Consider the following 17,069-nt stretch of genomic DNA (forward strand, 5'->3'; position numbering starts at 1 on the left):
TCGCTGCCGTTATCAAACGTTTCTGGGGATGAAGAACCGTACATCAGACTGGGGGCCTTTTAAGGCAAGGCTCGCGAACCGGGATGCGTATACGAAACCCGTCCCTACAAGACCATCAATATACCACTATTGTCGAGAGTTGCGAGGTCATGAAAATGAAAAGCAACATGCTGGGCAATGCTGGGCAATGCTGGGCAGGCAAAAGAAACCTGTGCATATTGAGCATTGACGACGACGAGGCTCCGTCCAGGATGCGACTCTGCGCTCAAACACCACAAAAAGGCATTGGGGGTTGCTTCAAGGGTGACGAGCACCACACTGGCAGACGGCTAGGTAGCGCGCCCCTGGTCGAGAACCTGGGCACAGTCGGGTGTGTGCGACGACAACGCGGGGGGGTCAAAAAGAAACGGAAGGTTGAAAGTAGCTCCCCTAGACGAGAGTGGGTGATGACAGTCGAGACGCGGAAGTAGTGCCGCTGCGAGAAGGAGGAATTTGGGGGCGGTAATGAGAAACGGTCGCCTAAGAAAGTTTGCAACATGAGCGCTTGAACGGATGGAGTAGCCATGTACCATGTAGCCATGAGCAGATACCGAAACGGGCCTCGACGGTCAAGAAGGGACGTACCTTAACCGTACATACGGTAAGACATGTCGTCCAAAGCCTGGCCTCCTCGCTTCTCTTCCGGTGCCGCGACCAAAAGCCTTCTGGCAGCAGGGGTCTGGCCCCCGGTCCATGTTCTGAGACAAGAGATACGCACTGGAAAGCATCGGTACGCCTGCTGTACAGGGCCATGCTCACTTGTCCAGGTGCTGTACTCGTGCCTCTACAGTGCTGTGTCGGCTTGGAGAAATGCCGTGGGGCCAGGCCTCGGAGGCCACCAAGGGGAGCGACATCGCCTTGATCACCCACAAACGTACCGGGTACGCAGCAGAGGGAACCGACTCGTCCCAATCGTGGACTGCCATGTAGTTGCTTCGATCCTCCCGACGACATGTGCCTGCGACGTTCTCTCACAACATGCTGTCTCCTGATTTGACGTGCTGGCCACCCCGTCCGAAGCAGCAGCAGCAGCCATTTACGAACAACACTCGAGGGGTGCCTTCATGAGATGAGGACAGGACCTGCAGGGCCTGGAATGGCTCGCTCTGTATGTAGGTTTGTCTCGCCTTGGCTCGTCTCGCCCAGAGTCCCATTCGACAAACGCCCCCCTCTTCCTCTGAGGACCCCTCTTGCTTGTTGACAGAAGAGGCTAGCAGCTTTACAGGACACTTGTCGAGCCCAAGGTACCCGTACCTCTTTCGGCGATGGCCAGCCACCGTCAAGCTGGTTGCCCCTGATCCCTGTACACCCTCCCCTCCCCTCCCCCCCAACTAACCTGGTCCTGGCCCTGGTGTCCTCCCCCCCCCGGGCTGCCCTACGGGAACCCCCCCTGCTCTCTGTTTCTCGTCAAGGTTGTCCTGTGCCTCGCCGCGCTGTGTTGTGGATGGCCCCTTTGCGATCCGCGTCCGCGTCCACCGGGAACATGGACCACCCACACAACCCATGTGCCCCCCAGTCGATGTCTCTCTCTCGCACCGCAATGCCCATGGTTCATCACCAGTCTATATCAGTCGTCGAGTCCCCCCCCCTAAGGCCCCTCACCGTGATGTTTCTCGCCCCCATCAACCATCACTACCCTCACAAGTAATAAGCATATCTTGAACCTCAGAAGGGAAGACTGAACAGTACCCAGCACCAGGTTACCCTCGTTACCAACCTTCGCTATACCTCCATCCCATCATCGTCAGCTCAGCTCAAGCTCACTCTTCATCATCGCTCTATAGCACTGCCCATTCGTCCAGTTCAGAACCAGACAAGATAACGAATTGGGTCTCACAAGCACGCCTCTCGAAATCAGCTCGTCTTCTCCAGCAGCTTCAGAAGAGACTCAGAAGAACCGGGCCCTTGGCATGCCTTTCGGATCAGGTGAGCTCTTTGCTCTCTTCCAAGGCCCCACTGTCAAGCGCGGCCTGCGAGACACGCAAGACTAATCCACCCCATCATCATCAGTGACGGCACAAGTAATTTGACACACTGCTGAGCACGACCCAGAGCCAACCAGCTTCGGCTCAAATACCTCTCTGCCGACCCCAGCAGCTCCAGACAGAAAACACAGACGTAGAAACAATGGTCTCCCTACAACACACTTACACCATCATGTCCCGCCAATCCAGCAGCGAGCACGGAGACTTCAACTCGTACCCTGAGCCGCCTCATGGCTTGTACGCCTCCTCATCACAGATGGACATGAGCATTCCTACCAGCTCGTACATGTTTCCCGCGTCCATGGGATTCGAACAGGCCACAACCTACGCCGACGCGACACAGTACGTGTACAACGGCCAGCAGTCACCAGGCGTTTTCGAGGAAGGTGACCTCCAGATGCCACCCTCCAACCACTCCACAGCCTCGGCCTGTTCTTCCAACGCCGGCTCTCCGCTCTCCCACCATGGCCAGATTGGCCTGAATCCCGAGTGGACGCAGCACGGTCTCGGACTCACACCCGGCATCGTCCCCAGCGACTACTACAGTGCCGCCGGGACCGAGTACACGTCCTACACCGCACCAGGTATGGAGGACTTCACTTTCGAGTTCCCGAGCACCAAGCCACACGGCTTTGTGGGTGAGTTGCCACACATCTCTAGGACTCCTGTTCAGCCGCAACCCAATTCTCTGTCTTCTCCTTCTGTTTCCTCTGTTGCTCGCGACCCCGAGAGCGAGGCTGCCCTTGCCGTCGACACCGACATGCCACCACCGCCGACCTCTCCTTTATCATTTGTCTCTCCTAGCTCTGCTTCCTTCTCGTCCCCTGTCGTCCCGGCCTGGCCGGCCTCGCCGCGAACACCACGCGTGCCCCCTTTTTTCTCTCAAAGTAGTGGTCTCTTCACGGCACCTCTCGAGTGTTCTTGTTGGTTTCTCCTCTGTCCTCCACAAAAAGCCTCACTCCTTGCTCCGAGCAGCGCGCGCTGACCACAGTCCAATACTAGACCCATCCCTGATCCACCCAGAGATCAGCCGGCCCATGGCCATGCCTGGTTACGAGGCCGCCTACCACCAAGCCTATCCCGCGTCCCCCTCCGCCTCCTCCTCACCGCAGCCCGCCGCCCGCAACGCCAGCCGGTCTCCCTTTCTCCACGAGGGTTACCAACCGCACTACAGCCCCTACAGTGCGCCGCTGGACGGCCGCAGGCCGAGCATTCACTCGTTCCAGTCTGGGTACTCCGAGGCCGGCAACGCGTACAGCGCGACGAGACCAAGGAAAAGCAGCGCTGCCCGCATCCCGACTGTGGCAAGACGTTCAAGGACCTCAAGGCGCACATGTTGACGCACCAGAACGAGCGGCCCGAGAAGTGCCCCATCCAGACCTGCGACTACCACGTCAAGGGCTTTGCCCGCAAGTACGACAAGAACCGTCACACGCTCACACACTACAAGGGCAACATGGTCTGCGGCTTCTGCCCCGGCTCCGGCACGCCTGCCGAGAAGTCGTTCAACCGTGCCGATGTGTTCAAGCGCCACCTCACGGCCGTGCACGGCGTCGAGCAGACGCCTCCCAACAGCCGCAAGAAGACGTCCGGTGCCAACACGGGCAAGAAGCTGACGGGCTACCCGCCCGACGCCACGGGCAAGTGCTCGACCTGCTCACAGACCTTCTCGAACGCGCAGGACTTCTACGAGCACCTCGACGACTGCGTGCTGCGCATCGTGCAGCAGGAGGACCCGTCCGAGGCCAACAACGCGCGGCTGCTCGCCGAGGTGGAGAACGACAAGAAGGTGCACCAGACGCTCGAGCGCAACAACCTGCCCACGCAGACCATGTTGACGACGATGCAAGACAACAGCGATGACGAGGAGGATGACATGGACATGGACGAGGACGACGAGGACGAGGCGTCCAAGGACGAGCTCAGCCTGTCACGCAAGCGCAAGGCGAGCGGCATGATCAGCGGCGCCCTCAAGTCCCGCGGCATGACGCACTCGCGCGGTGGCGTGCCGGGGCGCGTCGGCAAGAGCAAGGGCCGCAAGAGCAAGCAGCAGCGCCCCAAGTCGTGGGACCTCAACAAGGACCTCGTCAAGATGAAGAAGCGCGTGCTCGGCGTGTTTGACGGTCCTCGCCGCCTCGCCAAGGACGACATGGTGCTGTCGACGGAGCACGAAGTCCGCATCAAGCTCCAGGACGGCAAGTCGTACGTCACGGACCTCGACATGTTCACCGTCATGCGCGCCGAGGGCTTCCACGGGGCCACGGACGCAGAGAAGGGTGCCTGGGTGTCGGACGACCCGACCCCGGAGCAGTACCAGCAGATGCAGGCCCTGCTCAAGCAGGAGCCGGTCGAAGCGTGAGGGGCTGGCGGAGATTTGGGGGCCCATCACCCTCTGGCAGTGCCGAGTGGGCGAGCTCCTAGGAGAAAGAGGGCGATGACGCACAAATGTCTACTACACACTACATACGTCTGCTTGTTCTTTCGAACAGGGTTCTTTCGAAAAAGGATTTTGGCAGGTCCGGGAAAAGGGACACCCACCACCAGGGACCGAGAACGACGGGGAAGGCCAAACTTGGTGGGGGAAAGGTGATTTTTTTTAGAGGCACGCACGGATAGGCGCTTTCGGGGTACGGGGTTCATGGCTTGACTGATGCCTGATGAGGGTTTTCTGTTTCCACTGGGAAGGGTAACGCGGTCATGACCATGGGAAAAGGACGGGGGGGTTGGGGGGTTGGGTGAAAGGGTTTCCCTCCCCCCCCCCTGCCCTCATCTTTTTTTCCTTCTTCTTCCACTTTATTACGGGCTACGAAACGGGAAAGTAGCTGCCGTCGGATTGATACCCTCTGGACCATTTTGTATCTTTTTTTTTTCTTTAATTTGCCAATGCGTTTCTTCAATCTTTGTTTTCAACCAGTATGTTTCTGGTGCCAATGCGTCGGAGTATACTACATAATTGATAATCAAAATGAGACGAAGAACGACGCCCGTCTTTTGCACACTTTCTTTCCATTGCCTGGGTGATTTGATAGTCAACACGACATGATGGGCCAAGGGGGGAACCACAGATGAACGACGAGACCGAGTCTCGATCCGGCAAGGCCCCGGGACCCTCCCCTCGCACCTTGACCTGCTGAACTCTCTAGGGTCCGAAATGGAGAAAGGGCAGGTAGCGCGCGCGCCAACGACGGCGAAGCTGTCGCGGTTCCAGGGTTAGCGGGGAGGAGGAGGAGCACTGGAGAAGACGGAGGGGGCGTTGCTTGAGGAGGGAGGAGGTAGGGGGAGGCTAGGATGAGGAGCAGCAGCAGGAGCAGAGAGGCATGTCTGGCTGAAGGCGGACGTGAGGATCGTCATCTTGCAACGGTGCGGAAATGTGGAGTGTGATCTGCACATTGGTTCATGAACCCGTTTCTTTTATTTTCCTTTCCCTCCATCTCCGTCTCCATCTCTGTGCGTACAGTACATGTACATGGTATGGGCTGGTGGGGGAGTCCCGGCACTGAAGAAATGGCTGACTGGCGATTTGTGGTCCTTGCTTGGCTCGTTGGGTCCAACGTCGTGGCCCTAGGTATCGACCTACCTTGACTGACCTACCTTTGCTGCAGCGTACCTGGACAAGGGGAAACGGAGGAACGGGGCCGAGAGGTGTGGGGTTCGCCGGGATGCTTGGTTTGGCCAAATGTGTCGATTCTGCCTCGTTGTGTCAGAGTCAGCAGTGGAGACCCTCTCTCTCTCTGTCTCTTTCTTCTCTTCGGGCTTTTTCTTCTGACATGCTCATATCATTCTTTAGTCTCTTCGTTTGCCGTCGATGAATGTTTGCTTGGGAATCGATAGGGTGGCGGCATTCGGAGACGAGGGCAGGGGTAGGGGGTAGGGGGTAGGGGTAAAGAGAGAAGGGGAAGGGAGGGGGGTGGGCGAGAGGGTAATGGGGAGGATCGGGGGCCACGGGCGATGGCGGGTTGATGGGAGATTCGACGATGGGCGTCTGCCGAGAAAGTCAGCGAGCAAAACTGCAGGCCGTCGTCCGTCTTTGCCGGCGGCCGAACTTCGCCATTTTGGTGTTTGTCTGTTTGACGATTCCACTCCGTCCAAAAAAGGCCCGTGAGAGGAGTACCATGTACCATGTAGTTCAGTAGACTGGCGAGGAAGTACATGTATGGAGAGATCAGATGACCGACGAGTGAGCTCGCTTCCGTTGGCGTTGTTCCTGTCCTCGCCCCTTTGCAGCCTACTTGTCGTCTGTCTGTTGCCTACCCCTGTCGAGCAGACCACGAAGCAAAAAAGAAAAAAGCGGGCTTGTCGTCCGTCGATCGGCGACGCCGCAGCAGTGTTTGTGTGTGTGTGTGTGTGTGTGGCAGGAGGTACGGTACCTTGGGCACCTACCTAGGTGTTCAAGGGGAGGTACAGTGAGAAAGGGTCATTGCTTTGCTGCACCGGCAGGCACCCACCTCCCTGGCACCTGCATCGATCGGTCCCGGGGGGAGGGTAAGACGGTGCAATGGCAACCCGTCAAGTGCGGCGCAGCAAGCTGTTGGCTTGTCACTGTGAAGGGTAGGGAGGGCGGAAAGGACAAGTCACAGACAGCAGGAGGCAGGCAGGCAGGCAGGCTTGGTCAACCATTCAGTCACTCGGGTCATCGTAGTTTGGTGTGTGTGTGTGTGTGTGCGTGCGGGGGATCCACCCGGGTGCAGGGCCCAGGGGGGTGATTGTCTGGTACGCATCGGCCTATCGGAGCACCTTATCGTCTTGTCAGAAAATCGAGGGGGATGTGCAGCAGGCATCTGGACGGCAGGTGTGGCTTGGCTCCCTGGCTTGGGTTCTCGCTGTGACCGTGTGGGAGCCAAGGAGGACAGGTACAAGTACATGGTGCAAGAAAAAAAGAGGTCGCCAACGGCAGTATCCGGCGGCTCTGTCGTGTCGGTGCAGGTGGCGGGCGGTGGCTGCTGACTGGTGGCTTGCCCACCCAAGTCTGTTCCACTCCCTCTCTCCCCCCTCCCTCTCCCCCCTCCCTCTCTCGGAGCCTTCTTTGGGCGTCCCGGCGTGCTTAGTTGCTGGCATATTGGGGGCGGTGGAGATTATGGCTGCTCGTCGCTATTTCTGGCCCCATGCCAGGGGTGGGCAGTTGAAGGAACGAGGCGCGGGTCACTGCATCGACGTGGCGGTGCACCCTGCATCAGAATCCCCAAGAACCAAAACCAAAACGGTGGTGCATCTGCTGCGGCGAACCCTTTTATTTATTTTTTTTCGAGAATGCATCGCATTTGCACTGCCCGTACGGGCTGTCCGAACCCCCCCACCCCTCTCACCCTTCTCTTCAGGAATCCAACAATAGATTGCAGCACGCAGGCCTCCCGAAAGTGGCGGTCTGGTGATGCCGCTGCCGGACTGCCGGGTCATCCGTGGATGATCCATCCCATCGGGACTTTTTCGTTTCCGCCGTGCATCTCGATTCCCGCCGTTTTGCCGGTCGCCGTTTGACCCGTTGCCGTTAGCATCAGCGTTAGCGTTAGCGCGGGCGTTGCCGTCACCCATCGTCAACCGTCCCGTTTCGCGTTTCGCCCATGTACCTCACAACACACCTAATTTTCTCACACGAGGCCGCCGGCCCTCAATAGCGAGACAATCATCGTCATGGACCTCACCTCTCGCATAGCCCTGACAGGGCCTCCTGCAGAATCGCCCGAAGACTTTCTCTCCTCCGCCTTGGCGACTCTGGACCCCGATGACCAACCGCACATCCACGGCGATTCGGATCATGGTCTGCTCTACACTTCGCCGCATCTGCCCAAGCCTTTCACCCTGTCGCTGGCCGACCCCGCCACGGAGCAGGACCGCAGGCTCTTCAGTCATTATCTCTGGAACTCGTCCCTCCTCTTGGCAGAACTGATCGAGGCAGGCTCCTTGCCTTCACCCCTCCCTCACCCAACCAGTGGCCCCTCACCTCTGGGGCCCCCTTCTTCGGCCTTCAATGTCAAGGGCCTTGCGACCCTCGAGCTCGGCGCCGGTACGGCCTTGCCGAGCCTCCTCGCCGCCCTGCTCTCCGCCCGCCGCGTTGTCGTGACGGACTATCCTGCTGCCTCCGTGCTCGAGACCCTGCGCGCCAACGTGACCCTCGGCGCTGTCCCCGCCGCATCGCCCACGTCCATCGTCGCCCCCGAAGTCACAGTCGAGGGCCACGCCTGGGGCGACCTGACAACACCGCTCGCCGTGTCCTCGGCGCATGCCTTTGATCGTCTCCTCATGGCCGATTGCCTGTGGATGCCCTGGCTGCATGACGCGCTCCTCGCCTCCATCAGCCACTTCCTCGCCGACACGCCCGATGCCCGCGTCTGGATCGTCGCCGGCTTCCACTCGGGGCGTGAAAAGATGCGTCGCTTTTTCGACGCCGACTTCCTGGCCGCCGCCACCCTCGAGGTCGAATCCATCTGGGAGCGGGATGCCGCTGGCGTCGAGCGGGCCTGGGTCGACGAGAGACCCGGCGAGGAGGCCGCGGGCCGGAAGAGGTGGCTTGTCGTCGCCATCCTGCGGCGGACCCGCTTCGGGGTGCCGGGGTCTAGGGCCGAGTCGTGAGCATCTTTATGCTCTTCGTTTGTTCCTTCGTTCGTTCCTACGCTCGTTCCTACGTTCGTCCCTACGTTCGTTCCTTCAGTCGTTCCTTCGGTCGTTCATTCGGTCGTTCATCCGGTCGTCCGTCCCTTCGGTCGTTCGTTCCTTCGGCTGTCTACCCCTCCAACCTGCAGCGCGGCAGCACGTCTCCCTGCCCCTTCTTATATACTGCGCCCCGGCTCAGGAGAACAAGAAAGCAGACAAAAAGGAGCTCGCTCGCCCGCGGTGAAACAGGATCATCTCCCGCCCGGCAGACTTTCTCCTCTCGGCTTCCTCAGCTTCCTTGCGCCGGCGCCGTCGTAGCGTCCCCCTTCTCCATGCGGCTGAGGCCGCTGCCCGTCTTGGCCCGCATCATTGGCACGCTTCCCATCCATAGCGCTTCGGATGACGTTGCTGCCGGTCCTCGGGAACAGCGCATAGTCTGTACTTCCATCCCCTTCCCCCTTTTCCCCCTCATGGGAATTGGCATAGACCATGTTGGTGAGATTTTTTGAAAAGGCCCCTCGACGATGCTCGAGGCCGCTCTGCCCCTGGGGTTTGGTGGGCGGTGGCTTTACTAGCCTGCTAGCTCGTCGTGTAGCCGGGACAGCTGAGTTCAGCTCGCGCGGAAATGAGGAAGTGATCGGCAGGGTCTACGTCGGTAGGCCCAGATCTAGATAGTCTCCTCGCACGAGGGGAAAGGGGAATGTGTTCGCGTAGGTCGACTTCGCGGCAGACCTTTTTTTTCGTCTTGGTCTTGTTTGCGTTGATCATACGTAGCTGCCACGATTATCTGCGACAAGCCTGCTACGGATGGACTATGTCGAGCCTCTTCTTCCAGGAGGTGCACAGTCAAGACAGTCTCGTGGTTTCCGCCACTCTATTCATCAGAGTGTTGGACCCGTGCTGTAGACCTCACCATGGCACCAAGACGTTTGGAACCCAGACATGAACACGCCTACGGCAGATGCATCTTCCCTAGGCTTGACCACGTAGTGATTGACTATTCATCTCCGTGCGATTGAACCGCCGCCAAGCCAACACAAGACCAACTGTTCATACATATCATGCTCATGACTTGCGCCCCGCCGCTTGCCGCTCCTCCCTCGCCGCTCACTGTGCTGCTTCATTGGTCGGTCCCATCTCGTCGATCCGGACAATCAACTCATGGTTGACCCGCAAGTTCTCGGCCGAGCTCAAGGCCTTCATGACGGAGCTCTCATGCTTCTCCTGCACGAGCCGCCGCAGCGCCCTGACGAGGAACCCGGCCACAATGTCGACGGACCACCCGTCCGGAATGAGGCCCAGAATGTCGTCAATCTCGAACCAGCCGCCGAATCTCTCGAGCAGTGCGCCCGTCTGTTCGACCCGTTCGCTCACATCTGCAATGGTGAGGAACTCGCCCAGCACGGCGCGGAACAGGCGCGCCTGCATCTCGTGCGTCGGCATGCTGTCCTTCCTGCCCCGCGACAGCGGCGTGTAGATGCTCGATCCGCCGCGCAGGCAGTACGAAACGGCCGTGTCATAATCACCCAGTTTGTGGACGAGCAGCCGGATCGCGTCTTCGTGGCGTCGTTCTCGGCCGTCGAGGATGATGATCTCGGGAACAAGCAGCTCGCCGGGCAGAGACTCGATGCTGGCGCGGATCGTGGCGGCATCGTAGTCTTCTGTGCCGCCCAGGAGTTGCAGCAACCGCAGACGGCTCTGCCATACTTCATCATCCTTCGGTGCGTTGTCGGTCAAAAAGTGACGATAAGTCGACTTTGGGGCCTGGAGGGCGCGATACGCGTCGTACGTGGCCGCAAACGCTTCTCTGCTTGTTTGCGAGGAATGCAATTCGCCAGTGACAATGTCGAGATAGTACGTGATCAGGTCGTTGACATAACCGGTGTGGCCTTTTCCGAAGACGAGGTGCTCCAGGTAATACTTGACCGCGGCGGGAGCTTCGGCGCGAAGCAAAGCCACAACGGTTGTAGGCTCGAACTTTGGCGCTCTTCCCTTGTCCTCCGCGAAGACCTGGACACCCAGTTTGGGGTTGCGGTTGGCCAGCCAGAGGCCATACTCTTGCACGAGCGCCTGGCTGCTGATCTTCATAAGATATTCGCGGACTCGCTGCTCGCCGTCGCGCAGTTCACCGCCGTCATCACGTTCACCCTCTATAATGCGCCGCCAGACAGCCAACACGTCGCCAGCCATCTTACGACTTTGGTAGAGTCGGCTCAGGACGAAAAGTCGGTGGTAGGATTCGAGTAATGACACAGCCCGATCGAAGCAGTCGACGCCCTTGTCCACAACTTCGTTCAGTTCGGCTCTGATCGTTGTGCTGCTCCGAGCGATACCCCTGGGTGAATCTCGATCCAGTTCGAGGAGCACGATCAAAAGTGCCGCATCTACAGAGCGCAGAACTTCGTCCTTGTCAGGAATACTGCCAAAATCCTTCTTCTTTCTCCATGATCCCAGGAACCGGCGCAGGAATTGAATGACGCGAGCATCCAGGCTCCCGAGGGTGTGCTGACTTCGATCAAAGGAGTGGCTTCGCAGATACTGCTCAGCAGCCTTCTTGACGCCACTAAAGACCCACGTCCCCCTCTTACTCTCAATGATCTCATTTTGAAGACCAGGTACCAGTGATAAAATGACGCGTGCGTCGAGAGCACTGTCTAGGAGTACCTCCTCGAGCGCCTTGACCTCTCCATCTGAGAAGGAATCATCGCTTGGCTGGAGCAAATCACCGAACAGCAACACAGCCGCTCGTTGGCGGATGTAACTGAACGTCACAAACTCCAACTCCGTCTTGGGCTCTCTTCCTCTTATGGAGTTCAACGCTGTGAACACTGCACGGCGATCCAAGGCCATGCGGCCAGTCTCCTCATCGTGCGTACAAGCAGCGTCGATGCGGGCCTCCAATTGGAGAAGAATCGGATTACGGACCGCCCACCAGATGTGGTTTCCAGCCCACACGGCCACTCGGGATTGCGTCTTCGCGAAGCGCGCAACAAATGCCTCTTCCTCGGCATTCCGGCTGCTCTGCCATCCGTCAGGCAGTGACTCCTCGCTCTGCGTATCATTGTCTCTGTCGAACAATTCGCGTTCCCTCGATACACGCTCTAGAGACGAGGCAGTCCGCGAGTCCGCACTCTTCAGGGACAATGTCGATGGCTCCAGACTGCCTAGGGAGAAAGGCGAGAACTTTCGCTGGCATATCCTGTCCACGATCTCGGAAAAGTGCGTCTCTTCTTCGCCAATCATAGATCGGATGCCCAGTGTAACACTCGCTTGTTCGATGCCGGGTATTGATTCAGCCTCAAGCCAGAATTTTGAAGTGTCAGGCTCACTCCCGTCGCCGTCCCATCTCTGAATCTCGATACCGTGGCGCATTTCTTTGCCAACCTCCCTTGCCATCGAAGCGAGTAGATAGCCCTCCTCTGCATCACTTGGTGACACCTGTGATGACGCCAGATCGGATGAGCCTCCATCCACAACCACTTCGCGGGGGTAACGCTCAAACTCGACGGTGGGTCTCGTAGGGTCGCCGTCTAGATTGACAAATAGGCCAATGCCCGGCTCTGAGAGCCCTGTGCCTGTGACAAGCAAGAACTCGTCAGGGGTCGGTGACACAATGTGCGGCTTAAGGAAAACGGGCTTGGGCTTCGGAGGTGCAGCGGGCTCTGAAGCTGGCGGTGCCTCTTGCGCCTCTTGAGTTGGCGCTTCAGGTAAGGGCTTGTCGTTTTCTGGAGGCGGCGGTAAATGGGGGCCGTGCGGCGGTTGCGGGCTGGCAGAGGGTGTGGGAGGTGATGAATCCGAGGGCCGAAGAGGCAAGCTCCCTCCTAGACTTGTGCTTCTGCTATGGCCCTGGGCTTGGGCTGCCTGCAGCGGCCTATTCTGCACGGCAGAAACGCTTCGCAAGATGCCCCCTTCGACGCTGCCGGCGATGTTCTGAGCCTGACCAATCTCTCCACCGGGTTGGGAGTCATCGAGAGACGATATGGTCATCAGCGGGATCTTAAGCTGCCGAGTGACGTCCAGTAAGGAGTAGCTCCTGGCATCTGCCACGCAGGCGATTGTGTCGCGACGGACGGAAATGGTGCTCCCGCCGACATCTATGTTCTACTAAGCATCAGTATGGTCTTCGCTGGAACTGGGTGCGTAACGGCCTACCTTGATAGCCCTGGGATCATCCCCTATCCGCACCACCTGGATTCTACGGTTGAGGGACAGCAATATCGTCACCGGATCGTCGGCGTTGGGGTCATCTTGCGGGTCGTTCAGGTCAACACCGCCGACCCAGTTGCAGTTCTTGACCTGTGTAGTGCCAAAGACAGGGCTGAGCTCGGGCAAGGAGTAGAAAGTGACGGTCCAGTTGCACAGGATGCAGGCTTTGGACACTCGGGGCAGCAGCAAGATCTGCTGCACGCCTGGCTTCGTATTGTTGGTCTCAGCAAAGGGAGGCTGGAGTCGGGACGCCAAGATGAAGGTTGGTCGGCCAGAGGGATCGGAGGGGTCGGGCGGGATTTGGACGAAGTGAAGCAGCTCGGATGCACTCGTTCCTACGTATAAGTTGTGATCTATAATTTGACAGCGTCAGTCGCAGGCCGACTAGACAGCACATGTGCTAGATAGCGTACCGAAATACTCGACACAGTTGATCTTCACGTCTGTCGCGGGGCCGTCCGCCGAGAGGGGTACATCTTGCAGAAGGGTTCGTAGGACATAAGGCCCGTCCTGGAGGCGGGCCAAGTCAAGCTGTTGGGGCGATTGCTCCTTGACGGGGTCATCAGAAGCCATGTCGTGTCAGAGTTTTCAGTGTTATCGGCATTGCTTCGCCATGTTTGCCAGGCTGCTCGGTTGGACGGTGGTGCTGAGAGTCGCTCGAATGCTGATCCGGCCGAGGCGATGCTGCCGGGGAGTTCGCGATGGGGGCTGGAGCTTGGCGGGCGAGGTGCTCTCACAGGTTGGTCGAGGCAAGCCAAGGCGAGGCAGGGGTAGGTACAGCCAGGTTCCTCGACCGACCTACCACATAGGTACGTACGTAGGCACCTACGTACGTACCTAAGGTACCTAGGCAGGTAAGATACCTATACGCCTGATTACGATTACAGGCCAGGTACAGTGGACTGCAGCCTCTGCAGCCACTGACAGGAGCTCTAGTGGAGGCGGGAGGCTCGTGCCTGGCTAGCCACCTACGGCGCGACTGATCCACGTCCAACGCACGGAGCCCGCCTCAGGCCACCTAACAGCCAATCAGGTGTCGGTGCCGGGGCGCTGCCGGGAACGGAACACGTTCGTCAGGAGCTCCATCATGAAATGGAACCAGAACAAGTCGCACCCCGAGATTCAATCTATCTACATCATTAGCACCGAAGCCCAACGACCTTGCTGGACCCGTCGCATCGACCAGCTCGACGCTGTCTCGTCTTTTTCCCTTGGGTAATGAGTTGATCCGCCAAAGGTAGCCACCACTGCGCCGAATACCGAACACGACCATGGCCGACATCGAAGCTCTGGTATCAGCTCAGGCAGGCCAGATCGACTCTACCAACCCCGCGACCGAAGATGCGCCCCGGCCCGAGGGTGACAACAAGTTCCAGCATGCCATCTCGGCCTGGAGGAGTAAGAACCACCGCAGCTCACGGCTCAGTGAACGAGATCGTTAACGTCCCTCTCCAGCAATCGACTACACAAACCTCATCTCGAACCTAGACAACACTGCCTCAGAGATCGTCACGTACCAGAGAGATTCCACAGTTCAGCGGAAGGATCTGGCCCAGAAGACGAAGGAATTTCGAAAGCTCGACGATGGCGCCAAATTGACCGAGATCAAGGGCTTGTTGAAAGGTATTCGAGGCCGCGTCATCCAAACGCAAAATCCAGACTGACGTTGCCGTGTCCAGCCTACCAGGGATTCATCGATCTGGTGACGAACCACTCCAAGTCAATCAACTCGACTTTCCTTCAGGCGTACACCTCTCTATCCGAGGCCCCTGACCCATACCCGCTGCTCGAGGCCTCTGTGGATGCCATGCTGGTGTCCGAGGACACGGTGCCGAAGCTATCCGAAGAAAACGAGCGCCTCCAGAAGTCAGTCAGTACGCTGACGTCGCAGCTCGAGGAAACCGAGGCCAAACTACAGACGGAGACGACGGCACGCCGGGAACTGGAGAGCAACCTCGAGACCCGAGTCAAGGAGGTCGAGTCCACTTGGACTGCTGTGGTCGAAGAGAAGAAGGGCAATTGGGAGGCCAAGGAGAAGGCCTTGGAAGACAAAGTGGAGAACCAGGAGCGTCTGCTGAATGAAATCAAAGCCAGCTATGAGGTCAACCAACGCCTCGGCAAGACTGACGACGGCGAGGAGTCGCAGGGTGGCCATGTTGCAAGCGCTGAACTTGAGATGCTCAGATCCGACGTTGAGCGCACGAGTGCCCGCCTGGCCGAGATGGAGGCCAGGAATGAGCAGCTGCGCCTGGACCTGGCCCAGGCCAAGACTCAGGCCTCGGCCTCGTCTGCCACAACGCTCGAAGACGATCCTGGCTACATGCGAATGCGATCAGAAAACTCCTCTTTGATGCGCAAGCTGGATGCCTCCAGGATCGAAAAGGACGGCATGAAACGCGATCTCGATACCAGGCTGCGCTCCATAGAGAGAGAAGTCGGCCTACTCAAGGAAGAAAGAGACAATCTCAAGGCAAAGGTCCAGAAGTGGAGCGACTACGACGACGTGAAGCAGGAGCTCGAGGTTCTGAAAAGCATCGAGTTTGCAACAGGGGAAGAGGATGACGACGTTACGGAGCGAAGTGGCGAAGACAGCTCTACCGCCAAGTCGGGTAGTGATACTCTCGAGAAGCTCTTGCTGGCACGCAACAAGAAGCTTGGCGATGAGTTGACCATTCTACGCGTCTCACACCAGGACCTGCAGTCCAAACTGCAGGACCTTCAGGAAGAGCTCTCTCGAACCAACGCCGATCTGGAGAGGTCGCAAAATCTCAACGAGAAGCTGGAAAACGACCTGGCCGATGTTCAGTCGGAGTCGACCAATGCCTTCCCATCCGGTGCCTCGGTAGCCATGAGCAGATATGCGCCCTCGGTTGCCCCTGGTAGGAGGGGCGGGGGTAGGATTTCCCCGACCTCATCCATCATTAGCGGCATCGATCCCCGCATGGGCGGTGGCGAACCCATGGGCGGCGGGTCAGGCATCCTGCCCATGGTCACGGCACAACGTGATCGTTTCAAGAAGAAGAACGCGCAATTGGAAGAAGAGCTTTCAGAAACGCATCGGACAGTGTCACAGCTTCGGCAAGAGATCGCCTCTCTGCAGAAGGACAATCTAAACTTGTACGAGAAGACTCGATACGTGTCGACGTACAACCGCGCTGGTCCATCGGCGGCGTCGTCATCGGCAGCGTTTGGCTCAAACCCTAACCCCTCGACGGTGCCCATTGGCGGCTCCGGCACACCAGGCATGGCCATGGACAGATACCAGAAGGCGTACGAGTCCAACATTTCACCGTTTGCACAGTTCCGCGGACGAGAGTCGGCGAGAGCGTACAAGAAGATGAGCCTACCGGAGCGCATGGTGTACACGATCACGCGGATGGTGCTTGCGACACGCACGAGTCGAAACCTCTTCGCTTCATATTGCGCGGCGCTTCACCTATTGGTCTTCATATCGATGTACTGGCTGGTTATGACAGACGTGGACCACCATTACACGGCCATGACGAAGTCGGCCGTGGGCGGCTCGGTGGTGGGAGGGGTCGTCGACGGAGGGATAGCGGGAGAGAAAGACTGGTCTCAGTAAGGCATGGCGGACCGAACCATGGCGGCGCCACGTCTGGCCCTGCGGGCGGGACTGTCCCCAAGCGCCGTGCGGCATCCTCTGCCCCCCTTTCGCGGCGCTCGGCAGGTTGAAATCAGGTTTTCGGCGGCTGGGTTGATTTAGGGTTCTCCGTGACACAGTCGGTAGTCGGCATTGCCACTCAGGCGCATCCACGATGTGGCTCACATGGTCTGCACCGCCTGGATACTGCAGAGAGCTGAGACTGGGCCTTATCTAGCCAGTATAATATCATATGGATCAACCATCGTCTCGATAGTGATCTGTGCATCATGTCGTGTCAGTTAGCCAGTCGATGCACTTGTTGGAAGAGATGTTGCCAAGCTAGTCATGCCTTCCCTTCTTCCAACTCGTGTTCGCTACCCTTTAGTTCAGAAAAGTCAGTGGCGGTCCATGCTTGGACACGCCGCCGATTGAGCGCATATACGGCCAAGTAAGTTCCTCACGCTTCACAAGTTGAGTTTAGGCATAGAAAAATCAAAGCAAGCTACCTGGGAAGTTGTTTTACCGCCGGCCGTTTTGCGCGGCCAGATGGGGCCTGCAAAAGCGCGTCGAGACTCTGGGGCCAATGAGGAAGCGTAGCAGGACTGTCCTGCATGGCCGCGTCCGGTAATTGGAGAGGGAGGTGGTCG

General features: G+C 58.5%; 4 protein-coding genes across 4 annotated transcripts; 3 read left to right on the forward strand and 1 right to left on the reverse strand.

Moving 5' to 3' along the window:
• Positions 1–2,310: 2,310 nt before the first annotated feature.
• VDAG_04603 (zinc finger protein) lies at positions 2,311–4,383 on the forward strand (the record flags this gene model as incomplete). The annotated part of the gene is made up of 2 exons (XM_009654207.1): positions 2,311–2,947; positions 3,050–4,383. 2 exons carry the CDS (start codon positions 2,311–2,313, stop codon positions 4,381–4,383), a joined length of 1,971 nt encoding a protein of 656 aa, XP_009652502.1.
• A 3,269-nt stretch (positions 4,384–7,652) lies between these two features.
• VDAG_04604 (uncharacterized protein) lies at positions 7,653–8,591 on the forward strand (the record flags this gene model as incomplete). Its single annotated transcript, XM_009654208.1, has 1 exon — positions 7,653–8,591. The coding sequence occupies one exon, from the start codon at positions 7,653–7,655 to the stop codon at positions 8,589–8,591; it is 939 nt and encodes a 312-aa protein (XP_009652503.1).
• A 1,128-nt stretch (positions 8,592–9,719) lies between these two features.
• Positions 9,720–13,391, reverse strand: VDAG_04605 (uncharacterized protein; the record flags this gene model as incomplete). Its single annotated transcript, XM_009654209.1, has 3 exons — positions 9,720–12,713; positions 12,765–13,171; positions 13,232–13,391. 3 exons carry the CDS (start codon positions 13,389–13,391, stop codon positions 9,720–9,722), a joined length of 3,561 nt encoding a protein of 1,186 aa, XP_009652504.1.
• Positions 13,392–14,089: 698 nt separating this feature from the next.
• Positions 14,090–16,401, forward strand: VDAG_04606 (CASP protein; the record flags this gene model as incomplete). Its single annotated transcript, XM_009654210.1, has 3 exons — positions 14,090–14,216; positions 14,274–14,441; positions 14,498–16,401. 3 exons carry the CDS (start codon positions 14,090–14,092, stop codon positions 16,399–16,401), a joined length of 2,199 nt encoding a protein of 732 aa, XP_009652505.1.
• Between the last annotated feature and the right edge of the window lie 668 nt (positions 16,402–17,069).

Source organism: Verticillium dahliae, genomic scaffold (assembly GCF_000150675.1).
Source record: "Verticillium dahliae VdLs.17 supercont1.8 genomic scaffold, whole genome shotgun sequence".
NCBI lineage: Eukaryota > Fungi > Ascomycota > Sordariomycetes > Glomerellales > Plectosphaerellaceae > Verticillium > Verticillium dahliae.